Source organism: Anolis carolinensis, unplaced genomic scaffold, assembly GCF_035594765.1.
Source record: "Anolis carolinensis isolate JA03-04 unplaced genomic scaffold, rAnoCar3.1.pri scaffold_8, whole genome shotgun sequence".
Taxonomy (NCBI): domain Eukaryota; kingdom Metazoa; phylum Chordata; class Lepidosauria; order Squamata; family Dactyloidae; genus Anolis; species Anolis carolinensis.
This window is the reverse complement of record NW_026943819.1, coordinates 24,404,684-24,431,125: the sequence shown is the minus strand read 5'-3', so window position 1 is coordinate 24,431,125 and position 26,442 is coordinate 24,404,684. Positions and strand designations below refer to the sequence as shown.

The 26,442-nt window shown below is 41.1% G+C and overlaps 1 protein-coding gene across 4 annotated transcripts in view; it reads right to left on the bottom strand.

Moving 5' to 3' along the window:
- glb1l2 (galactosidase beta 1 like 2) overlaps positions 1-26,442 on the bottom strand; it is a 48,940-nt gene that overhangs the window by 3,455 nt on the left and 19,043 nt on the right. For all 4 annotated transcript variants that reach the window (XM_062961468.1, XM_062961469.1, XM_008119526.3 and 1 more), the window contains 12 exons: positions 23,809-23,890; positions 16,656-16,720; positions 13,621-13,708; positions 12,787-12,924; positions 11,233-11,313; positions 9,506-9,612; positions 8,523-8,669; positions 7,813-7,884; positions 6,463-6,541; positions 5,327-5,414; positions 1,699-1,813; positions 919-1,035 (listed from right to left, as the gene is read on the bottom strand). In XM_062961468.1, the coding sequence (XP_062817538.1) occupies positions 919-1,035; positions 1,699-1,813; positions 5,327-5,414; positions 6,463-6,541; positions 7,813-7,884; positions 8,523-8,669; positions 9,506-9,612; positions 11,233-11,313; positions 12,787-12,924; positions 13,621-13,708; positions 16,656-16,720; positions 23,809-23,890 (1,179 nt within the window). The remainder of the gene's footprint in view (positions 1-918; positions 1,036-1,698; positions 1,814-5,326; positions 5,415-6,462; positions 6,542-7,812; positions 7,885-8,522; positions 8,670-9,505; positions 9,613-11,232; positions 11,314-12,786; positions 12,925-13,620; positions 13,709-16,655; positions 16,721-23,808; positions 23,891-26,442) is intronic.

Genomic DNA, 26,442 nt, shown 5'->3' with positions numbered 1-26,442 from the left:
CCTAGAGATTCCCATATAACTGTTTTTTTCTAGGAATCTCTAGGCCCTCTAAAATGACTCTATGGTCAACTTCGGGTAGAAATTCACTATAAAGTCGCCATAGAGGATCTAGAGCAGGCATGGGCAAACTTGAGCCCTCCAGGTATTTTGGACTTCAACTCCCACAATTCCTAACAACTTACCAGCTATTAGGAATTGTAGGAGTTGAAATCCAAAACACCAGCAGATCCGGAGTTTGCCCATGCCTGATCTAGGGTTTTTTAGACAGAACATATTAATCAAATCACAAATAATTGTATCTGCAAAAATTCAACCCACAGATGTGGAGGGATAACTGTATATTTTACTTCAATGTGCAATTTTACTTAATGTATACATGGGTGCCTTAAAGGCAGCAGATCCCAGCTGATTTCTGGAGTTACACTGGGTCAGCCCTGGTTAGTAACTGGATGGGAGACCATCAACAAACCCTAAGTACTGTAGGCTATATTTCAGAGGAAAGAACTGACCAAACCACCTCTAGCTTTTCCTTGCTTGAGAAAATCCTATTACATTCACGGTTACCATAAGTTGACAACCAACTTGAAGACTTTTGCTCACATGGACAAGTAAAATCTGGATTATAGTCAACTCAAACCCAAAATCTCAGCATTTCCCTTCTGCTATCTCAAGAATTCAGCAAATTGGAGAGTTGTTCATTAACACAAACTTTTAGGGCAGATATAGAATCTTATTCTTTAAAAATAGGATCTGCTGCATAGTCAATGGCACTTGAATGGAACCTGCAGGCCAGAAAGCACTAACATTCACTGAGACATCAAACTGTTAACGCCAAGAAGGATAAGTTGTTACACATATCATAGGATCCCAAATGCATTTAGCTAAGAGAAAGCATGTGTTCCAAATCAAGCAACTAACCTCATTGTGTCCTTCCTGAAGCCACGTCCCTGGGAGGTAAAGGGTTTCCTGAGGACCAATCTTCCAGTAGCGACCAAGGTTTTGCCCATTAACAAACACAACTCCCTTTTCCCAGCCCTGGCAAGACAGAAAAGAGGGCAACACTGGAGAAGCAAATACACAGGCATTCGTCCATAGGGAAAATGGCTTTCAACCACCCAAACGGGGTAAATGACCAAAAACTAAAGTCATTACATTCCTCTTCAGTTTAGATCCCATGGTCTGTGACCAAGGCAAAAAAAACTGTACTGCAGTGATGCCTACAAAAATGCAGCCCAACATCAACATTGCCTTGAGTCATGGCTGGTGCCAACTACAAAGACTATTTTTAACTTTAAAAGTATATTTAATGTTGCAGATAAATAGGGGATGGGTTTTTTTTAATAAACAGAAATCAACAAAGCACATCAAACCAAACATAAAAATCCTTATGATGTATTTAAAAAGAGACTGTATAGAAACCTGCAACAGTCGGTCATTTCAAAGGCGTTTGTTATTATCCATGGTTTTGTGTTTCTATAGAAAGTTCAGGAATATATCCCCCATAGATACAAGGGTTGTCCTGCACTAATTTCCAAAAAATAACTGGCATATAAAGTATACCTAGTTTTCCTGAATATATACCTAAAAAAAAGTCTGTGATCAATTTGAGACTCTAAGACACACTGACAAGGGTCAATCTTTATTGTAACAATTCTTGAGGGTTTTTTTTTTGGGGGGGGGGGGGATAAGGAAACTGACCTCCAGCTTTAAGAAAGTATCCTGAGGCAAATGCTGCACTTGGAGGGTGCCTCGGAAGAATGCAGGCCCCACGGCACTGTCGGGAACGGCACTCCAGGGAGTGAATCCACGTAGACTGTGGGCAGAAATTGTACAGAGTGGTTAAAAGTCTCCAAAGGATGGAACCATCCACGTAACCAGGTTTGATGCTGCAAGATATTTACACAATGGACATTTGGGAGTAGTAGATACTGGGATTTATAGTTTACCTGCAATGAATGAGCACTTCAAACCCTACCGATGATGGACCAGGACCACACCTGGCACACAGAGCCCCCATAACCAATACAACATATTGGACAAGTTTGGGGGGAAGGGAGTTATAGTTCACCTGCATCCAGAGAAACAGTGACCCCCACCAACAATGGACCAGGGCCACACTTCACACAGAGAAGCCTCATGACCAACTGAACATACTGCAGGTGTTTGTGGGAAGGGGCATTTATTTTGGAAGTTGTAGTTCACCTGCATCCAAAGACCACTGAACCCAGCCAATAACGGATCTGGACCAAACTTGGGACACAGACTGAACATTGCCTGCTGTGAATACTGACAGATGTTTCAGGCAATTGTCCCGGGACTTTGGGAGTTGTAGTAGTTCACCCCCATCCAGAGAGTACTACAGCCAGGCGATGACCAGCCAAAGACAGATCTGGACCACACTTGGTACACAGGCCCAAAATGGCCAATTTATAATACTGGCAGGGTTTGGGGAGGATTGAGCCATGATTCTGGGAATTGTAGTTCATCCACTCCAAACAGAATACATAGCATTGAAAGACAAATAATACAATTCTCAAATGACCCGGGCACCACCGGGTCCCCAAGCTAGTTCTATATAATTATATTGGTGGCTGCCATCTCTAATTCAAACTCCCGAATGCTAAAGAAACAAAATTAGCCAACTTTAGCAGGAGAAATCCTGAACTGGTCTATCTCAGATGTTTGACTCTCCAGATTTAGACGATTACAACTCTCACCATTCCAAATACCCATAATCGACCTGATCCATTCAACTGAACAACAGCAAAAAGCATCCCACTATACTTCTTCCCCACCATTTTATGTGTTAGAATAGGACTATGATGATACTCTTCTCTCAAGGTAGAAGTAATCGTAAACAGGACCATTCCTCTTTATAGAGTCTGGAACACACTGCGACATTTATTACACCTTCCCCTTGTCCCTTTAGTTCAAGAAAGGCAAGTGTCATATTCCATCTCACCTGGTTCACATGAAGGTAGCTTCCCTACTCTTGTCTTTACCTCGTATTCCTAACCTAGCTGTTTTAGATGTCCTCATATTAAGGGAAGAAGGTAGGTTTAGCTCAATATGAAAAACAGTGTTTCTCTCCATGCACAAAGAGCAGTAAACCTATCTAGTCTGTCACTGCGACATACCTTTCCATCCCTGCCATTTTTCTGTCTCTTTCACACACACATAGATTTCCAGGTTATGCCATGACACTGGAGGCCCCAACACGCTCTTTAAAAGAGCTGGAATGATAAAAAGGGCTCTCTCTTCCCCACTCCTCAGATTCATTTTTGCCAACCGGCATCTCTGTCTGCAAGGAAGCAACGGGGGAGACGTTGGTGTTCCTTCAGAGGCCTGGGAAATGTCACTTCCCATTTCATCTAATCTGCTTCAGCTCTCCGGGGCTGTGTATATTTCCTTATTAAAAGGCTCCGTACATGCCTAGAGGCGACAAGCTCTGTTACCAACTCTGGAGCCCTAACCCAATGAAGGGCTTCCCCTGGAGATGTGAAGTCTGTGCCGGCAAAATGAAGGAGGTAAGCTTGCTGGCTCAGCAGAATCTCTGCTCCCTTGTCCATTTGCAACTCAAGCAAGTTTGGAAATTGCAAGCCTGGCATCTGCTGCAATTTTCAGGAGCAAAAGAGAAGAAGGAAGGTACGCCTCAGGGATCAAGGCAGGGCTTCCCTTTGGAGGCCCTCACATGCTGGGATGGATGCTTCTGTTTTTCTAGAAAACACCAAGGTTGGTTTCCCAGCAGAGATTTCTACCTCATTATATTCTTTAATATTCAACACTTGATAAGCACTTGCACTACCAGCTAGTCTTGTTTCACCTCACTACTTTTTTCTAGTAATGTGCAACTGCACATGACTCAACCATGCTTGTAGCTGACAATGCCTGCTTTGGCCAAGAATGTAAGAGCAAGCAGCTGCCCTTTTGTGGCACAAAATCGTAACCTTTAAGGGCCCAGGGCATTACAGCAGTTGGAGCATTGGATCAGGACACTGAGAGACTAAGATTCAAATTCCCATTCACCCATGGAAACTCATTGGGTGACTCTGAGCATGTCACAATTCCCTCTTGTCAAGAAACCCTAGTGACAGGTTTGCCTAAGGTGGTCTTCCTCTTCCTTCACTCCCCATCTTTCCTACTTTCTGGTTCCATCACACCTCACAAAGAAGGGTAACACAGATGATAACTGTGCCTTAGAGGCCTCTTAATACTACAGTAGAGTCTCACTTATCCAAGATTCGCGTATCCAAGGTTCTGGATTATCCAACGCATTTTTGTAGTCAATGTTTTCAATACATCGTGATATTTTGGTGCTAAATTCGTAAATACAGTAATGACTAGGGTAATGACCCTAGCATTACTGCGTATTGAACTACTTTTCTGTCAAATTTGTTGTTAAACATGATGTTTTGGTGCTTAATTTGTAAAATCATAACCTAATTTGATGTGTAATAGGCTCTTCCTTAATCCCTCCTTATTATCCAACATATTCACTTATCCAACGTTCTGCCAGCCTGTTTATGTTGGATAAGTGAGACTCTACTGTATACTTTTTCCTCTTTTTGTCCTCCTTTCCCCTTCTCCTTCTCCTCTTCTCTTTTACGTTCTAGCTCCAATACATATCACAAAGATGAGTTATACCACTTCTTCTTCCTCCTCTTCTTCTCCTTTCTCTTCTTTTTCCTCCTCTCTCCCCTACCTCCACTAATTTCTGGCTCCACCACACCTCACAAAGACGGGTAACACTTCTTCTTCCTCCTCTTCTTCTTTGAATTTCCTCTTCCTTTCCTTCTTTTTTCTTCTCTCTCTTCCTCCTCTTCTCTCCCCCATCTCTCCCGCCTTTCTAGTTCTGCCACATCTCACAAAGGATACCATACGTAGCTACCAATATGGCCCTTACTCTCCCTCTTCTCTAAGACTAAATCAGAACGCCCCCATTAACAAGAAATAAGCAGAAACCCAATGACACTAATCTAAAATACCCACAAAATGAGAATCCTGGTCATCAAGACAAACAAAAAAAGAGAACACTGTTCCAATTCATTGCTGCAAAAGTAACGAGGTAGGAAAGTGAATCATTCCAAGGAACATGTTACTGTGAAGCTCTGGGAGCGGGCTGCTGGAGAGCCCTGTGTGCTTCCACTTGCGCTAGCAGGTCCGGATCTGTCAGCCTCATTCTTTGCCAGGCACCGGCTTGGTGGCAGGTGGAGCTGCTAACTAGATGCTGTTCCTCTGCCAAATGTGTTTGCTATAAATGAGGGGGAAAGGGAAGAACAAATAACTGCATCAGAGGAGAGAGGGAGGGAGAATTTGTCACAGCAACCTTTCCATGAAGCTGGGTTTCATCTCCAGGCTGTAAATCTTGAAGTTCCTTAAGGAGGTTTTGTTGAGAGAGATGTCACCAATTAAGCCTGCAAGAGAAACGAGAGGAAAAGCTGGAATGAGAGGCAGAGGGGCTGATGAATTGTCTTTGGATGGAGTAGGTTCGGTGATTTGTGGGGAAATGCAATGGTAGCAACAGCACCAAGGCTCTAAGAGCCTCCACTGTACAAGGAAGGTGGAGCCCCCAGTGGCGCAGTGGTTTAAACCCTTGTGCTGGCAGGACTGATGACTTGAAGGTTGAGTTGCTGACCTGAAGGTTTCCGGTTTGAATCTAACCCAGGGAGAGCGCTGATGAGCTCCCTCTATAAGTTCCAGCTCCATATGGGGACATGAGAGAAGCCTCCCACAAGGATGGTAAAAACATCAAAACATACGGGCATCCCTTGGGCAACGTCCTTGCAGACGGCCAATTCTCTCACACCAGAAGAGACTTGCAGTTTCTCAAAGTCGCTCCTGATATGGAGAAGAAAAAAAAATAGGGAAGGTGGGCCATGCAAATTTCGGGTCCTTTCACTCTGGTGTCAGTGCTAATCACATAGCAATAGAAAGCCATGTCATCTTGTTGCTCTCCTTTGGCAGAAAACAGCTTCCCATTACGTAATGTATTAGAAATGTAATGCTACCTGTGCAGGAACCTAAACACTGTAGACACCAACTGCCCACTGCACAGTTCATATTTAGTCATTAAGAATGAAAAGATATTCTTGAAAAATATACTGAAACTTCAGAGGTCAATGAAATAGTCAAATTAGATTTCCAGTGGGTTGGGGCAGCTTTTGACGGTTCCTTGTTACTTCCAATGACTAGCAGAAGCAAAATAAATTATGCATAATGAGATAAATTATGCAGATTGGAATAAATTAACTGCTTCATTTAAGACAGGTCAGAATTTCAGCTTTTCTTGGCACAAAGCGTGGAACTGTCTGGCTGAAAATTTTAAGGGTTTCCTTTGCCACACAGAGTAGAAGAGGACTTCGCTTCTTAACTAGGGGAAATGCTTTATGGAAATGCTGCTGTTAAGCGTGATTCCTTGGTATTAACATTAACAGTGGAGTTTTAAAAAAGAGCATCGCTTGCCTTTCCGCTGGTCGTTGAGATGCTCTCCGTAATTGACTCGCCCACAGTTCTCGACCAGAAGCCGGAGTTGCCGGTATCCCTGTAAGTCACAATAAAGGACAAGCTAAATTGAAGCCAAAAAAATCAGAGCTATCAAGACACAAATAAATATATGAAATGCGAGAAGTCAACCAAATTACTCTAGATTAGGGGCAGCAGCAGATGGCTGATCTGCAGATTAGGGTGAAGACAGATTGTAACACTGGATTGATCTCAGTGTATTTCCAGAACTACCTTGCTGTACTGAAAATTTTACACCTGTCTTCACTCTAATGTACATAAATATGCTGTGTTTGTTTTCATGCTAACATACCTATTTACCACCAGAGGATGACTAGGAGATTTAAAATCCTTCAAGTTGAAACCTGTCTGTTAATTGCTGTGATGTCACTCAGGAATCACCTTCCTGCCCTTATCATCTATAATTTGGAGAACAGTTTTGCCCTTTTTTATCTAAAAGAATCATTATAGGAACAAACGAAAGGCTCAAAGCCTGAATGTCTACATGATGGATAGTCTTAATAAGGACAGGGCAAAAATGATGGCTGAGTTGGTAATGCCAGTGTAATTTTATCACTTGCAAAGGTGTAAAATTTTATCTTACATTAGTTTTGCCTTCACACTTGGGGACTAAAATTGGCTGCAGACATTGTACGCTTTAGGGTAGGATGGAAAACACACAACTCAAACATGGTATGCAGCCTCCACCCAATTTTGCAGCTTCCACTCAACAAAAACAACAAAAAATAATGGGAGAATCATAGACTTCTAAGCCCTCAGAAAATGGGAGAATCATAGACTTCTAAGCCCTCATAAAACAATTTCTAATATCTTCTCTTACCCTACCATTTTAAAATAATCTTATAATACTGGAAATGGATGTCTACTTTCTCAGGAGATGACAGCTATAGACAGAAAACTGATTCACAGATCATCAGAAGTTGCATTCCTGTTTTACACACAAGCAGCAAGATTCAAAGGGTTTAAACACCAAAACATTTAGCTACATTGCCTCTAAGGCTAAATTGTAATTGGGGATTGAGAAGTGCTAAACAATGGACTGAGTTTTAAGCCTGCAACCCTAAGGGCAGTGACAATATTCCACTGAATTCAGATGGTCTTCCTTCCGACAGACATGTTTAAGATGAAGCCACATCTTACTCCAGCTTTGCTTCCTGGCAGAGATCCAGAGCCGTTGTTGTCTAAACTGACCCAGTGCAACAGAGATTTGCTGACACAGAGAAATGCTGGGGCAAAAGGGATGATTAGGGTCTCCGCCTGTAATTCACGCTGGCTCTTCTAACTGCTTACCTGTCCGTTAGGGACTGCCAGTTCTTGTGTGCTGTAATCAAGGTGGCCAATATACCGCATATTAACAAACACCTGCAGGAAGAAGCAGCCGGTCTCATTTGTCAGTCACAAAAAGGTAGAGGATTAGAGGAGGATTTAGGGGCCGTGATGGTGAGGCGGGAGGAGGGCTACCTGGCAGGAAGAGAGATTACTGAGGTCTCCTCCAAGAATTGTCTGTAAGCTTATTATTTATCATCATTTGAAAAGCACTTACAAACAGATGAAGAAGGGAGAAAAACTATAATAAGGAATCCCAGATTAGTCGGCATCAGCAGTTATGTTGAGATGGCAACACCTATCTACCATTTGAAAAGACAACTTTCATAGTATCCTTCTCGGTCATAAATTAATAGACTAATCCAGAACATTTTTGATGCTCTCACCCATTGGTTCATATGGCCTCAGCACATGGGAACTATTGGTTCAAGGTCAAGGTGAACTGAAAGGATCTACACACCAATGCAGACTTTGTTCCGCATAAAGAAGAGGAACAGTTGAAAAGTTGGTGGGACTTTACAGAGAATAGGAGCCATGATATTCTAAACAATGATGACCTACTCAGTTCTGGGGAAACTTTACAGCTACTCAAGCAGCAAGACAAAATCTCCACTGCCACCTCATTTGATCCCCCAGGACAAGTGGTTTAACCCTAAATATACTAGGTTCTCCACCTGGGCTCTGTCCCGGATGTGGTCATATGAATGTAATATTCCTCCTCCAGGTATAACAGTCTCATAGAGCGTATACCCAAAGGCCTGTCCGTTACCATCGTTGACCGGGAGGTTCTCCATGTTAACAGGGTGCTCGGACTTGACAGGCTGCAAAAGAGAAATCACACACTTACAAGAGAATCCTACATGGATTTACTTATACGTACCAGCATGTTCAGAAAGGGATGAGTCCATTCTAATTCTGATGGGCTCAGGCATGCATGCTACACTGTTAACATCAGATGGTGACTCGCATGCAAATAGCACAGGTACGCCTTATATTATTACAGTAGTCTCACTTATCCAAGCCTCACTTATCCAAGCCTCTGGATAATCCAAGCCATTTTTGTAGTCAATGTTTTCAATATATCGTGATATTTTGGTGCTAAATTTGTAAATACAGTAATTACAACATAACATTACTGCTTATTGAACTGCTTTTTCTGTCAAATTTGTTATAAAACATGATATTTTGGTGCTTAATTTGTAAAATCATAACCTAATTTGATGTTTAATAGGCTTTTCCTTAATTCCTCCTTATAATCTAAGGTATTTGCTTATCCAAGCTTCTGCCAGCCCATTTAGCTTGGATAAGTTAGACTCTACTGTATTATTATTATTATTATTATTATTATTATTATTATTATTATTATTAACTGTATTTCTATACCGCTTTTCTCACCCCTAGTGGGACTCAAAGCGGTTTACAGCATAATAGCAAAATTCAATGCCTCACATATATATAAAAATGTATTAAATATTTATATCTGCATGCAAGCTGTAACTCTATGCTACAACTGCTGGAAAGAGATATTTTCCATAGAGTTTGCAGACATGTCCATTAGAAATGAATTCTGAGATTGAATGACAGTGGTTTGGAGTCAGTTCAGCTCCTCACAACCAAAAATTGAAAGTCATCTTCTTTGAAGCAGTGTGGTACCAACCTGGACCAGAGAGGGCAGCACCTCCCATAGAGAGACGTATTGCTGAATCAGGATTGCCCCGTACGACGCTTTACTTGAAATTACAGGAGGCGCAGGTAAAGGGGTCTCTTTGAAGAAAGAACAAAATGATAGTTTCAGTTCAAATACTCTCTTTGGCTGGTTTTAAAAGTGTCAGATATGATAGAAACAGCATGATGTAGTGATTAGCATTGCATCAGAACCTCAGTGGCGAAGTGTGTTAAAGCACTGAGCTGCTGAACTTGCAGACCGAAAGGTCCCAGGTTCAAATCCCGGGAGCGGAGTGAGCGCCCGCTGTTGCTCCAGCTTCTGCCAACCTAACAGTTTGAAAACATGCCAATGTGAGTAGATCAATAGGTAGCGCTCCGGCGGGAAGGTAACGGCGCTCCATGCAGTCATGCCGGCCACATGACCTTGGAGGTGTCTACAGACAACGCCGGCTCTTTGGCTTAGAAATGGAGATGAGCACCAACCCCCAGAGTCAGACATGACTGGACTTAATGTTAGGGGAAAACCTTTACTAGAACACCAAGAGACCAAGGTTGGAATTCCCATTCATTCATGGAAACCCCACGAGGTGACTTTGGGGAAGTCACATTTTCTCAGCCTCAAAGGTAGTGGCAAACTTCCTCTGAACAAACTTTCAGAAACAAATTTTACAACAAACAAATCAGAAACAAATTTGAAAGCACAGGACAATAAGACATATTCTGAACCAGCTAGCAACATTTCTGAATCCTGAGTGTTGGCAAGCACCCACTGTTTCCCTGTATATTGACACTTCTCATTGCCCATTTGCTGGTCCTCAGTCTGTCTTGCTGGTGCTTCTGCGCTTTTGCACCATCCAGAAGGACCTACTTCATATGCCATGTGGACTTAATAGTCTCTTGTTTTGCGGCAGCCACTCTCTCCTCAAATCAAATAAAGAACCTGTACTTTTGCCATCATTGATAGAGGACATTTGGATCACAGCAACCAAATAAAACAAAAGGACAGATAGGGCAAAATTATGCAGGAAACAGTAAGGTTAAAAAAGAAGGAAAACAGACTTAAGAAGAGACAAAAAGAACAAAAAGATGCACAAAAAAGGGACATATACATGAAATAAAAGGGAAAAAAGGAAGGGCTTTTCAGAAGTTTGTAACACAAAAAGGAATATAAAAAGACATAAGTGGTTTCAGCCTGACACTCTCTGAGCAGTTCAGCAGTTTTTCTTTGAGTCACAGTTTTGCCTTAAACCAACTTCTTCAAAGAAAGCAGAGAAAAGGACCGCTTACAGACATGGATTGGTGGCAGAAAAAAAGAGTGTCACGTTTGCTTGCCAATGAGAGTTTTGGGAAGAAAAAGTCAAAGAGAGGAAAAATATGCAAAGAATTCCACCCTTTCTCATTTGTATTTGTTTTAAGTTTCCTGGCATGGAATATTCCCCAGTAGAGAGAGATGAAGTTATTAAGTTCACACACCTTCCCTGATGCTGTGAAGTGAGCTGAAGGTCCATTTCCATAACAAGACGTCCTATCTCCCCTTCTTCCCTCCCTCACGCCTCAGAAAAGTGCTCTCAGCTCATCCACAGGATGTAGCTACTTGGAGAACAGCAGATGCCAGGCACACCATCCACGAGCTCACTTCCAAGCTCTTCTCAAGAGGCACCAACTGGCACTTAAAGAACGAAGGAAGGCTTCTCCGGCATAAGTGTAATTACTAATTACCCAGTATGTCTGTGAAAAGCTGCCGCAACTTGAAGAACTTGGAGGTGTAGTCCCCAGACTCGGTCAAGACAGCATCATAGTCTGAAAAAGAAGGGAGCAAATATTGTATATACTCGAGTATAAGCCGACCCGAATATTAGCCGAGGCACCTAATTTTACCACAAAAAAACTGGTAAAACATTGACTCCAGTATAAGCCGAGAGACCAATAAAATTACATTAATTGAGGCATCAGTAGTTGAAATGTTTTTGAATCTTTACATCAAATTGTAATTTAAGATATGACTCTTTAATTCTGATTAAATCATTATTTTCATCTTCTTCAATGTAAATGTGCTTATGTAGCCTTTTAATAATAATAGAGTGAAATAATAAATGTAATAATAATAATAAATGCAGTAAAATAATAAATGTAATAATAGAGTAAAATAATAAATGTATTAATAATAATAAAAGAGTAAAATAAATGTAAAAGTAACAACAATAATAGAATAAAACAATACATGTAATATTAATAATTAATAGAATAAAATAATAAATGTAACAATACCAATAATAATAGAGAAAAATAATAAATATACCATATATAATTGAGTATAAGCCGACCTGAATATAAGCCCACCAGGACCCTCACCTGAGTATAAGCCGAGGAGGGTTTTTTTCAGTCCTAAAAAAGGGCTGGAAAACTAGGCTAATACTCAAGTATATACAGTAGGTCAAAATGGAGAAAAAAGGGCATAAGAATCCTGGCCCAACAAGAAGGAGAAGGAGGCATTGCATTCTTCCTTAATTTCTCTGAAATAACTGCAACAATGCAAAAAGTGAAAACACCAGAATTGTGGATTGATTATCAGGAAAAAGGTCATACTTCAGTGGCGCTTGGCATACACTTAGATGTACCACACTTCAAAGCAAAAGGCAGCAAGTTGTGGGGAAAGGCTGGTATAGAAAGAACCTGGAGCAGACAATAAAGGACTAGATGCACCTCCTATCGGTTTTTTATATTGTGTCTAGTAAGAAAGTTTTGCAGACCGTGAATTTCTGTTTAGATTCCAAAATGTAGACCAAAAGGTCATTTTTATCGAAAGGAAAGGAACAAAGAATGAAAAAGAAGCGCAAAAAAAGGGTGCATATATGAAACTAATTTACACTTGCACAGACCTAACTCTTCAGATTTACCACACAGCCCTCCACATATTTTGGGATATCAGGCGAAGCCCAAAACAGCCCAAGGACATTGGATTGGGAGAGAATTGATTGTCTTTTACAGGGCCCTGTGAGTAAACCATGCCAAGGGGTTTCCCTTAGGGACATTGTAAGTTGGAAGCGATCCGAAAGCTCATAGCAACAGGAGCACTAACATTTGAGTTTCTTTGACCTGCCATTACAGGCATCGTCACCATGGCTCGTTTATTTAATGTATTTCAAAATAAATTTTGCTCGTTGTCTGTATTAAGAACAGCAACGAGGCTGCAATGCCCGTTCTCACCCCAATCTATTTGCCTGGAAGCTCCCCTGACCTTTCCCTTGGCGAGAGCAGGCAATGCAACCTTACCATAGCTGGTGATGGTTGACTTGTATTCATTGGAATGCTGGGCACCATTCAGAAAGCCGAAGTTTGTGCCCCCATGGAACATGTAGAGGTTGATGGATGCTCCCAACTTAATGACTTTTCCAACTGTTTGTACCATATCTGTTAAGGGAAGTGAAGGGTTTTAGAATATTACTCGGATGATTATTGCTAAAAAGACATCCATGGAGAATTTTCCCCTACATTTCCCTACAAGAGATTCAAGGCAGCAGGTAATCTTGTGTTTATGTAATCCAGATCAGTACAGAATTTTTTTTAAAAAATATATAGAATTTAAACCCCACTGTAAAATGTCCAAGATTATGAAAAGCCCTGAAAACATATTCAGATCAGTCCCTTTCCTTCCATGATACATTAGGAATCAGATTTGGTGCCTGAAAGTAAGCATGGACAGTTTATAACGGAGGCACTACTATAGATTTCTTGCAGTCACCCACTTTATCCAGGAAGGGTGAAGTTTAAATAAGAGGAAAACCTATAAAATCCTGCCTTAGTGCTAGCAAAGATTACTTTAAAATATATAGCTATTTAACACATATATCACAGTTACCTCTGAGGCTATTCACTTGGCCCATCTCTATTGCTGTTTTAGAGTTAGGAAAGAAAACAGGGAGCAACAGAGAAGAAGGACAACTGATGAGGACAACAGTAGATCATATAAGACGGGCAAGTGTTGTCATACTACAACTCTCATCAGCCCCATCCCAGGAATGCTGGGAGCTGCAGACCAAAATGCTGCCTAGGCCTGTACTAGACAGAGGTGCCAACATCAGTGAGTAAAAGAGGGTGGCAACTCACCATCTGCATCAAAGACGTGATGAAGTCCTCCCCAGGAATCAAACCATCCAGTCCAGTATTCCATCACCATCTTTGGCATTTTGTTCCGCTTAGGACCCAAATACAAAAACTGAGTCGGTTAAAATCCAGAAGTATTTAATAATAATAATAATAATAATAATAATAATAATAATAATAATAATAATAATAATACGATTCATTGGAATTTATGCCTCAAGTACCACCTCCCAGCAGTAAAGAACTGGTGGGATCACAAACCTGCAAAGGTCATGGAAAATGAACACGAATACTGTGGGACTTTCAAATCCAGACTGACAAAGTTCTAGAACACAACACACCAAACATCACAGTTGTGGATTATTGATATCACCATACCAGGTGGCAATCGAATTGATGAAAAATAACAAGAAAAATTAAACCATTATCAAGACTTCAAGATCGAACTGCAAAGGCTCTGGCATAAACCAGTACTGGTGGTCCCAGTGGTAATTGGCACTGGATGTCGTGCCAAAAGATCTCAGCTGGCATTTGGAAAGAATAAACATCGACAAAATTATGATCTGTCAACTGCAAAAGGCCACCTAACTGGGATCTGCGCGCATCATCCGAAAATACATCACACAGTCCTAACAACTTGGGAAGTGTTCGACTTGTGATTTTGTGATAAGAAATCCAGCACATAGATCTCGTTTGCTGTGTCATACTATGTCTTTGTGTCAATAATAATAATAACAACAACAACAACTTTATTCTTATATCCCGCCACCATCTCCCCAAAGGGACTTGGAGCGGCTTACAGAACATTTTGAATCACAAGGACCTAGAAACACAGGATTGGTGAGTGTCACATTCGAATGATGGTTTCGAGCAAAAGAGCCGTACGAAATATACAAGCATATTTGAACCTTATCCTTTTGTCGCCTACCATCCTATTGGCCTGGGATGTCTGGTGATGGTGAATGGCCAACCAGATGCTGCTGGTAGATCTAATAGATGTATGCAGATGATGGCTTTGTCCAGTCTGAGACATACATTGCTGCAGGAAGCCCTTTGTGTTCTTCTTCCTCAGTGCCTCTAGCTATCTCAGCTTTTCTCCAGTCTGGTTCCTGTTCCCAGTGAGAAAGGAAGGACCCACCTGCCAGGAAATGGAAACTGCATTGCCCTACACCCTGCTGCCAAATCTTGCTCCCTGTAATTGCTAAATCAATAGATCGGTATTGGAAAAGGAATTACCAGCCTATTCAAAGCACTATAATAGAGAAAATAATGCAGACTTCACTCTGCAGGACCAGCTCAGACGAAGGTCATGATTGAATCACATCTTCCTGGAGGCAAAGTCAACCCAATGTGAAGAGGCCAGGTGTATTTTTCTCCGACTGAGACCATTCCACTGTGCGGACCCTCTCCTTACTGTCCAAAACAACTATGAAGAAGGAGAAGGGGAGCAACGTATCCCCGAAATTTCCTTATTTTCCTTCTTTGGGACTTCTGTGTTCTTCAGAGAAGTGGTTCTTAACCCTTTTCAAGTCAGAACAAAAGGTACAGGCCAGCTCTGTACTAAATGCAGCGTTCAAAGTAACAAGTCAGATAAATCTTTTCCTTTTCTTTTTCTGCACATCAGGAGCACCAAACACTCCAGAAAATTGTCTGCCAGGAGATATCCAAGGTCCTGGTGCCTCCTTTAAAGCATCTGTTGCAGTGCTTGGCCTCCTGTTTTTGGCCAGAGAAGGGGAACTATAGGGGTTACGTGAGTATATGTGCAGACATATCTCCAAGTGATTAAAAAAAAACTTTTCATTTTCATTAGCTGCACCGAAAGCACAACTTCATGGTGGTAACTTCAATTCCTCAAACTGCTTTCATCCTCTTTGACTTGGTGCATACACTTTCTTCCTTCTTCATAAGGAATAAGACAGCATTGAGGGGTTAACCTGTTTTATTGATTTTGCTTCAGCTGTTCTGGGAACTTTTCAGGTGCATATAAGGTTTTTAAAAACTACATAAAATGTGCTAGACTGTTGGAGAAGTGGTACAAAGTTGAAGAAATTAGATCTCACATATAGAAATGTATACTCCATTTTAGGATTCAAGGGGTTTAACCTGGGGTGCTTATCCTGGCATCCTGTTTACAAGGAGAAGAACACTCTTCCATTTTCACACACAGGTATAAGAGGGAAAAAGCTTCACATAAAAGGTTCTGTTTTGGCCCAATAAATTCTCAGCAAGGCATCCTATATTCCAGAGCCCAACCAACCAAGTTTTAAATTGCTTTTCTGACACATTCTTGGCAGGATCGCAAATAAGCAAAAGCGCATTCCAAGTACATATGGAAATATGTTTATTGCATCTATGAGACCAAGGACTTGTCAATTGTGCTCAAAAATGCTGTTGAAATATTTATATTTGCAACGAGCAGATGTGCTGGCTTTGCATGGATGAGAAACAACTAAGATCCACACTGCTACATTGCTTTTTCTCCTCTTCTCTCTTCTATTTCTTCTCCCTGTCACCTCTTTTTTTCCTTTTTATTCCTTTCTCTCTTATTCAACCATTTCCTCTGCTCATATTCTTCCCAACGGCTCCTTACCAGGCAGCAGGAAACTCCTCTCTCTCAATTTGAACTATTTGTAGATGAAAGCAGAACATGAAATTGATTGCCTAAAGGTCTTACAGAAAAATGAACTTCCCAGGCCTCTGACTTTGTTGGCCTTAGTTATGTACTTCAGCCTAGTACCTAAACATGGTACTGCAGGTACTTCCAGATTTTAAATGCCTAAAATATTTTTAATCCATTTAAGAAACAAAATAAGCCTGCAATGCCCCAGGGTCCTCTAAATAGCTGTGATAATTTTCAAGTGTCTCGGTTTCGCTGCCTCAGAGGGAGGAGAGAAATCCTTTTATTATTATATATGTCTGAATTCAGTAAACACATTTCTGTGCAACTGGAGACGTGCCTCCCTCCCTCGGAATTATGTATATGGAAGCATTGAATGCTATAGGGATAAATGAGCAGCAGCGCAATGAGTCTTTCTTACCTGATCTGTGCTGAGAAATACCATGATGGCTGTGTCCAGCTTCTGAAAGTTAATCGTGGCCAAGGCTATTGGAAGAAAAGGGGACAAGGAAGGAAAAGAAGAGAGTACAGGTTGGTTTAAGGAGCAATACAGTTAGGCCTTTAGTCACAAGGCACCTCTTTGCCTAGTCCCAAGAATTTCTTGGTCATAAGCATTAATCTTAGGAAGAAATCCTGCTCCGGATATGACACACATGTATTCTCCTGAGGCTCACATATGCACTTACATCATAGTGCATTAGGTACTAGGAGTGGGGAAAAGTCAGACCATGACACACAAAAGCTTGAGAATGATAGATACAAACTATCACATAGAATCACAGAGGTGGAAGAGACCACAATCAAAGAACTACTGACAGATGGCCATCCAATCTCTGCTTAAAAACCTCCAGAGAAGGAGGCTTCACCAGATTCCAAGGCAGCCCAAAAGCTCTTGTCATCAAGACATTCTTTCTAATATTTAGGTGGACTTTTCTTTCCTGCAACTGGAATCCATTACTATGTCCTAATCGCTAGGACCATGGTTCCCAAATTGTTTTCTACCAAAGCATCATAGGGATTCCACAAAAAAATCTTCACAATCTTTTTTTAAAATGTATTTTTAAAAGCCCGTGCCAGAGTATGAAGATCTTATTAAAATTTAATGTGCCTCGGCTACATAAACGAAATTTGAATCTCTATTTTGCCAAACCTACTCCAGGCAGTCCCCAAGTTATGAACAAGATAGGTTCTATGGTTTGTTATTAAGTTGAATTTGTTTATGAGTTGGAACAGATATATTTTTAAATGCAACTCCAGCCAAATATATATACAGATTAGTTTGGGCTAACATCCCTATGGGGTTAGTTTTGCTGTCTGTGCCCCTGTTCAGAAGACTTAACCTCTCTTTCTGTGATAATTGGATTTTGAAAAAATTGGTTTGTTATGGAAACAAGGATTGGTGATAAAGTTTCAGTGGAGACACCTTTTCCTCATGATGATAACTGTTCCAGGAGTGAATTTCCCTTCTTTTCATGGGGAAGATTTCTCTCACTTCCTGTGGTCTCACCCCAGTTCTTAACTATGAGTCCTTTATAAGTCTGATGTTTGTAATTGGGGACTGCCTGTACTTTATACAAAGCACCAAGACAATAGGATCAGAGGAAAGAACTTGTGGGTGCACAATAACCAAGAACAGAATTAGAGTTTCGCATGAAAAAAGGTTTTCTGAAGGGTTTTATGACTGAAAAGGTTTGGGAAACGTCCTTTCAAATATTTAAACATGGCTATCATTATCCCTCTCACCTGCTGCCGTACTTGCTGAGTTATAGCTAAAGACATGTAAATCAACCAGAGTTCATAAAGTTACCTTTAGTGAGTGAAAATGCCCAGAATTTCCAAAAGGAAGTATTGTTCCAAAGGTGGCTTATTTTTCACTGAAGCTATAACCAACCAACAAACTTCTCACTAGAAGTATAACCAAGCATGAAATGTGCTTACACTCAAGGAAGTAATTTGGGCCATCTCTCTCCCATGTTATTACACTTTTCTTTACCCTCAGTCCCTCAGATTTTACAATCTTGTAGAGCTACAAAGGATTATCTTGCAGGTCCTCTTCTCCTGAATCTGCGGCTCCTCGGGGAGAGGAAATTACTAGTAAATCACTTATAGTCTGCAGAGCAACTTGGAGTTTTAACTTAAAATGTTCAGAATGTTTCAGAGGTGTGTATGTATGTAGGAGAGATGGATGCTACAAGGCTTAATTAATTCTTGCAGAGGAATTAGAGATGCTAGGATAAAAACCTGTACGACCAAGCAGCCCACTGGGATCTAAAGCTGCACAGATCTCCCAAGGCTTTGGCTGGAGGGACACATCAGTTAGTAGCAGGAGGTTCTCAAGTATGTGCAAACAGGTGATCAAAGTGGAAAGAAACAAGGGTAAGAGTGTTCGTTTATTTGTAAACTGGACAACTCTCCCAGTCGACGTTTACTCTTGTAAACGCAGGCACTGAGAAACCCACACACCTTTTGGTCTCACCAAACCAAATGCATCCCATTGCAACCCATGAGCAAGCGTTGTGGCTTGATATCGGGAAGAAAAGAAAAAAACGAACACTGGACCTCTGTCCAACCATCAAGCATGGTTAGTAGGCCATCTATGACTTGAGCTTCTAAATCTAAGGGTGCATTTGCACTGTAGAATTAATGCCAAAATGTAATTTGGGAGTTGTAATTTGCTGAAGCACCTTGTATAACACACACACAAACTTTACCCAGCACCTGCCTGCACAATTCATGATACAGAGCTTCCCCAAACTCAAGTGTTCAGACATCATGTTCAAGTAGAAATTGATACTTATCAAGAAGAGCAGGCTTGAAAGCAGATGCAGTCCAAGAACAAATGAGGACAAGCACAGCTGGCACCAAAAATTCTGGGCAAGATGAACACATATAGCTACAGCTCGGGGTCAAGGCTAAAGAAAGACCCACAGCATGACTGGTTTGCTGTTCTCACATTGTAAGAGAGGAGGGAGGATTAGGGAAAAGAATGTGGATGGTAGAACAAATTATTTGCTCGCAGATACAAGTTAACAGAACCGAGATTGGTCTTTCCTTGCCTTCTGGCCTTGGTGAGCCACTACCAGCCAAGCGTAAACAGTATGTGCTCAATGGCCAATGGTCTAATTCAGCTTCATGTGTGTATATACATTTAAAGTGCCAGAAATGAAAAGAGAAGATGATCCAGTGCTGTGAAATCTGCACTGCTTTGCCCCTTTTTGGGCACCATCTGGAAATGGCAAACATTCATTAGCTGGCTCCATTCTTTAAGGTGCTCATCCTGGGATTCCTAGATGGTTACATCTCCTTCACCTTTACACCTGGTGACTTATCTTTTGTAAAGTCCCCCCTCTATTCTAGAAGGTTTGGAAACCTCTACCAAGGCTCAGTGAAAGGGCAGCAAGACTTCACGCATGGCTTGTATTTTGGTTCCACACTTCTGCCTTTGGTCTCATGGGAATATGGCACTTCAAAAGTATCCAAAATTCAGCTCTGCAAGACTTTGAAAAACTTTGCTCTGAGTAATAATTCCCAGTGTCAGAACCATCCATAGGTAAACAACAACAGGAGTGTGAACAGCCATTGCCACTTCAAATAGATCATATGGAATAACGGGGCAGGACTGGACAGAAGTTAATAATAATAATAATAATAATAATAATAATAATAATAATAATAATAATAATAATTTTATTTTTATACCCCACCCCATCTCCCCGAGGGGACTCGGAGCAGCTTACATGGGGCCAGGCCCAGGCAACAAACAATATAAAATTCAACTGTAGAAAACAAATCAAAAACAGATAAAATCACATATACCAATAAACACACTTTAGTAAAAACCTGAGTTGGCTCATAAAAGAAGAGTGGGCCAGAAAAGTGTGAATAGTGTACAATGCAAATTAGAAGAGAGGTAGGTACCAGGGACTATTATTAGAAGTTAGACCTGTGGATAATTTGCATGGGATTGACAAGAATTTCTAATTCCCAACAGTTTAAGGATAGTAGCAAAGAGATATATCCCTTTCCCTGCCATAAATCACATTTGCAAGAAAATAACACAGATTAGAAAAAGCATTCAAGTGTGGTGTAGTATACAAATCCCTGGGCTCAGAAAATATTGCTTTAGGTATATGTCTTTTGTATCAAATTCTTGGTTGTGTTAAAGTATTTTTAAAGACCCTGCAGATCTACCCACCCCAGAACAAATGATCTGGCTTGTGGAACAGCTTCATGCATTCAAACGGCCAACGTGGAATATAAACGCCTTCTGGGTGGATGAAAACACAGCAAGTCTTGGACGTGTGCTTTTAAAAAAGCAAACATCAATTTTTAGGAAGGTTCATTTCCATGGGAATTGGAACCATTTCCAAAAGGACAGGCATGTTCATCTTCCAGTAGCCTAACAGATTTATTTCAACATGCAGCTTTGCGTATTACAGCTCATTTCTTCTGATATTTGGGGCAGAATCAGAGAGATTCAAGTGCATATGTGCAGCACCCTCCAAATGGCTGGCTCCCTTGCCGCCTGCTCCTCCTCCACAGCATCACTCAGAGCCCTAGTTATTCCACACTGATTCCCTGATTACTTGACAAGTTGACTCTAATGAGCAGATTGTTGTGACATCTAAGGCATGAGCTGGGATCAAGGCGCGTTCATCATACGAGGAGTCTGCCGGAGAAGACAACTCCAAACAAGAGAATGTGCCAGCACTAACAGGCAGTAAATGCAACCCAGCAGAGTGGCAAGCAAGCCCCACTCTTTTTCTATTCCCCGTTTTTTTTGTTGGTGGGGGGAGAGCACCCCCATGCGGACACGATCGGGAAATGCTGGGGGGAACAAAGAGACCAAACCCGAACAACACCACTGGCTAACACCCTACAGCATGAACAGATTGTGCCATACGTTCTTGGGTTTCTTTTTTTAAAGAGTCATACAATAGAGAGGTCTGCAAGGATTTTATAAATGTAAGCACACAGTATTACAGAAATCATTTGGGGTGTTTTTCAGGAAACCAATGGAAAATCAGGATGGGGTGTTACAAAGACTGGTCAAGTGGATTACGCTGTTTTTTTCTTCATTAAGCCTTTTGAAGAAGTGATGGGATGTCCTCAAAAATCCAAGGAGTCTGTTCTTTATGAAAATGGTAAATCTACATTTTTAAGTGGATGGGAATATTTAATTGATGGATGTCTCTCGTATCTATGGGTCCAGCTCCCATGTTTTCACCTACAACAAAATCTATCCTTTTAGTATTTCCTAGATTCTCCAAATATACTTCCACTGGAAGTTATCACAGACCCTGGAGATCCTAACAAATTCCTAGAAAGACTATCTTTCTAGGACTTTGTTGTCTTCAACAGGATTAATGAATATTAATATGGTTCACAATTATTGCGGTTTCCTGTTTCCATGGCAAGTTCAGGAGCGTATCCTCTGCAGATGTTGCAATTTATTTTGTTCCTAGTTGCCTTTTCTTCTTGGAAGTAGACTGATTGAATTAATTACTGAATTCTAAATCAGTACTTATGCATATCCCAGCTCTAGTTATTGGAAATTGCAACTGGACTTAGACTTTAATGGTTTTAATATAGCGAAAGGGGAAATATCAGAGTGCACGAGTTCCCTCTTTCTCTCTCTCTTACTGTATCTTCCTCATTGCCCCAGATATTACTTAGAAGGGAGAGATCACCTTGAGAGGTCTGGCTGCCTCCTCCTGTTACAATAAATAGAAACTGTCCAACTCTTCTGGCACAAAACACTCTACATTACATTATGAATTGTGACACCAACTTTCTTGGCTGCAAAAAAGGTGAAAGGCAGCCAACCACATGACAAAACTTGGGAAGAGTTACTCTTTGAACTGCCACTCCCCACATTCCTAAGCCCCAGTGGTTACCTTTTTTGCAGAGCCCAGCCAAGGAACTTTCCCAAGCAATGTTATACGGCCATTCCCTGCCACTGCCACTCCTCCCAGCAAGTGCCAGCTGCCGACAGAAGGGCAAACGCTCCATTTTCTATTAGATTATTATGACTTGTTATCATAAGGTACTTAGTGTTAACGCTTATCGTTCTGATTTGATTTAGTGTAAGTGCTTTCTGCAATCTTGATTTGAGTTCGCTGCCATGAGCATGTTAATGGAATGAAGAAATACATATATATTTAATAAATACACTTTAAGGAAAGGGGGGAAATGAAACTTGCATTCTGGAGCCAGAAAGTAGAAATTACACACATATCATTCATGCGCGCACACACTGATCTAGGGAAATATGCGCAACATGGAGTGTTGAGATAGTACAATGCAAGGGAAAGAGTCAGATGAGATTTGCCCACTGCAGCTTGGTAAGGCTACTTGTTGTGGCTCCAACTCCCAGAATCTCCCAAGTCACACAGTTTTTGCCCTGTTACTTAGGGAATGGTTGGGAGTTGAGTCCTAAGAAGCAACTTTCTCCCAGCTCTACAAATTCAGAATCAGACCCAAAAGAGAATTAACTTTGGCTTTTGAGCCTTATGCAAGACTAGGTAGGGCCCTTTCCGGCAAATGTCCTCTACTGCACAGAGGACAATCCATCCGAAAACTAAAATTCCTCAATTTTCAAACAGGTCTTTAATGTAATGACAAATTTCACAGGTGACTGCAGCTATAAGGTTTCAACACATCACTACTTGGATTTAGAGGCTTTACATATATAATCTCCGCCTTTCCTGCTCAATTCTAACACCTGAAGCCATCCCCCTTGTTCTACAAAAGCAAGCTGTAGGGAAGGCGGTCCCTGCTAATTCTTATTCTCACCACCTACGACCTCAAGATTACAGGACATCCACTGACTCACAGAGCCTTCCTGCTTCAGCAAAACAGATGCTCTGAAGGAGACTGCTTATCAGGAGGAAATAATAATACTTTTTAAAAAATACCCCCAAACAGATTACACAGGCGGCCTCAGAAACAGAGAGATTAATTTGCATGGGAGACTAAGAGCCGAAAACCAGAGAAGGTGAAGACTCCAGATGAGCCTGGGAGACCCAAAGCTTGGGAAAGAAACTAGAAAGTGAGTCAAGGTGAATGGTGAGATAAGAAGAGTGAGAAAGAAAGGGTCCCTGGAGCCTCTGGTGTAAAAAGGCATCATCAAGATGTTGCTTCAAGAGCCATAAATCCAACATTCCCAAGCTGAGTGTGATGTAACAGCCCAATCCAACCCAAATAATAAAAACAACCACTTTCGATGTGAAGGACTGCAACCTCCAGAAGAGGAAGCTTCCAGGTTTTCCAGTCCAAAAACATCTTGAAGTAGATGGATGTCCTATCGACATACAAATGTAAATTGACAGAGAAATGTAATAGAGATGGCAACAATTCCTTCATCCACATACAACCCCAAACCTCCAGGATTTTACAGTTTCCTCGCAATCATCCCATTCCTTTTTACTTTTTGAACACTTGCTCTATCAATTGAGTTAGGTGGGGGAAAAGTAACTCCATGTGAGACAGAATAGATACTTAGGCATTAGCACATCCTAGCTTATCTATCTAGCACCTTAGCTGCCACCTCTTCCTTACACAGTAGTACATACCTCCATCCACTGTGCCAGAAACCAGTCCGTCATGGTTGTCGGAGGTCATCAACATCTCCACAATCTTCCTGCTGGTCAGGGCCTGCGCAAAGAGAACCATCGCCATTCAACATTATGGGATTCAACATCAATATGACTGACATCAGGAGCAAGGTGGGGATTTGGGAATACTGTATGCACTCATGTAAAAGCTACCCTCAATGTGTAAGTCAGGGGCAGGTTCGGAGGTCAAAATTATTGATTTTGATATAATCAACGGCTAAGTCGAGGGTCATTCCATCAAGAAGGAAAAGTGTGAGTGCTGCCTCAGGACACCAGTCAAGCCTTGGAGCTTCTTTTAGGGTCTTGCTGTTTACTGCTCTACCTTTTTTTAAAAAAATAAGAGTTAAGATACAGCATCTATCCTGACTTGTGGATAGATTTTTTACTAAAATATCTAGGATTATACAGTCTTTGTTACTGGTAAAAAAAAAGGATATCTGAACCAAAGTTCATTTGAGCAGCTGCTTTAGAGGGCAGCTGGAAACACAGACATGGAAAGGAGATCCACTCCTGATTTGAGCCTATTTATACTTATCCTGTGACCTAATTTACAGGTCACAGATTTTCATAAGGACCATACTGCATATCCTGAATTCCTTTTATACTGCCTTTTCTTCAGAGCCTGAAATAGTCCAGTAGCCATGCTGGGTTCGGATTATGGGTGTGGTGTCCCAAACAATTGACTTCTGCAAGCACGTTTTTGTCTTTATTTCAACCATGGGACTCACTGCAGATAAAATTCAAATGTTTATCATTAGCGCTAAGTTTTCTCTCCTTTCAAATGTAAATTATCACTCCCTTAGGGGTCTATCTTATCAATAAGGTCTTTAATAACTTCCAGGGGTGCGGTAGTACATACTATGTTACATGTGGCTATCAGCAAATATTAATAATAGGCATTAAGGGTTTTTTTTTGTTGTTGGTGTGAAAGCACTAGACTGAGCTGCATCCTCAGCTTGCAGAGTGATGCAAGAACAACAAAAATAGAAACAGCCAAGGGAGGCCCAGGTGTGTGTACACTCAAATCATCATATCATGATGCCTTTTTAAATAGTATATCCCACATCTGGTGCAAAGTGGGTGTCAGAAGCAGATAGGACTCAGCCAGAGATATATGGAGATGCAGATGATCACAAAGTAGAAGGTGTGAAATGTGCCCAGCAGATTTAGACAAATGTTGTTTTGCTCACAGTTTGAAGGAATCCCTCTTCAGGCAAGTCTAGTCCTCCCTTGTACCAAAGAGATGGGCAAGGCCTGGGGTCTGAGGATAATTTCTACAGCCCCGTTTCTCCAAGCATCATACAAGACCCTCTACTTGAAACAGAAGTCTCATCTGTTTCATTCAACCATCAATATGCTGAGGTTGGGGGGGGGGGGGGAGAAAAAACACAGGGTTTTTTTTCATTTTATTCTTTCTTGCATTGTCTTTCTCTATTTTGTTTTAATGGAGAATGGTGCTACCAGAGAAATTATTCTCCTTTAAAAAAAAAAAAGGTCTAATTAGCCCACTGGGTTGTAGAGCTCAGTGTGAATACCAAAATCTGTGTATGCTTAAGTCCCATTATATGTAACATAGTGTGCCTTATATAAAGTGGGTTTCCTTTTTGGAATTTCATTTTGGAATGTTTTCAAGTCAAGGATAGTTGAGTCCATGGATACAGAAACCATGGATAATATATACTATATCCTTCGTGGCCGAGTCTAATTGTCTTCCAAGGGGAGAGTCTTGGCAGTGGGTCTGTAAGTGACTTTAGAGAACTATTATCTGTCTGGTCTTTTTGACATTGAGGACATATGGAAGGTGATCCCAACAAGGGTTTGCTTTCTTCTTACCACGTTTCTCCCTTTTGCCTTCTATTCGTGCCTATACAGAGTGCACACTATTTAAGAACATTACCTTTCCTTTCTGAGACCCACAGAAAGAATAAGTCTTTTTTTACAGAGTGTAGTTTGAAAAGAAAAATGGGAAGACACTTATAGTTATTCCTCTATCAATATGGCTACAGGTCATGCTGGCTAGTGTACTCAAGGAACTGCAGTCCAAAAGAATAACATTTTCAGCTCTGGGAGTATGAGATTGTAATTCAGATCATAACTAACTTGATGGCCTTCAATGATGGACTAGTGAGTGCTATTGAAGAACACATCTGTCTTAACTTTCTCTTTTCTGCAGCAGAGAACAACAAGGCAAAGTCCTTGCTGTTACAGGATGCTCTGGGATTTTTCTTCACATTGCAGGGAAGAGACTGCAAGTTGACACCATTCCTCCATGGAGGATTAGAAGTCCCATCATGTGTCTCTTTGGCCTGACTGTCTGCAGACTGTCTTAAGCAGAGGAGGGAAGGTGGCATCAGCCAGGTCTAATCCTACTAATTCTCCAGTGTCCTTCTAGTGAAAAAAAAAAGCCTAAGCAGGTTAGAAGAAATGTTATTGAAGGTCGAAGTTGCAACTGGTGACTGAAAAGCATGCTGCACTTTAGGTATACAGCAGAAGTGTGGAATAAGATGGGGACAAAGTTCCATTTGAAAAATTATGCATTATACAGACATGCCTATAACGGAGCCAGGACCAACAGCTTTTTTGAAGGTGTTT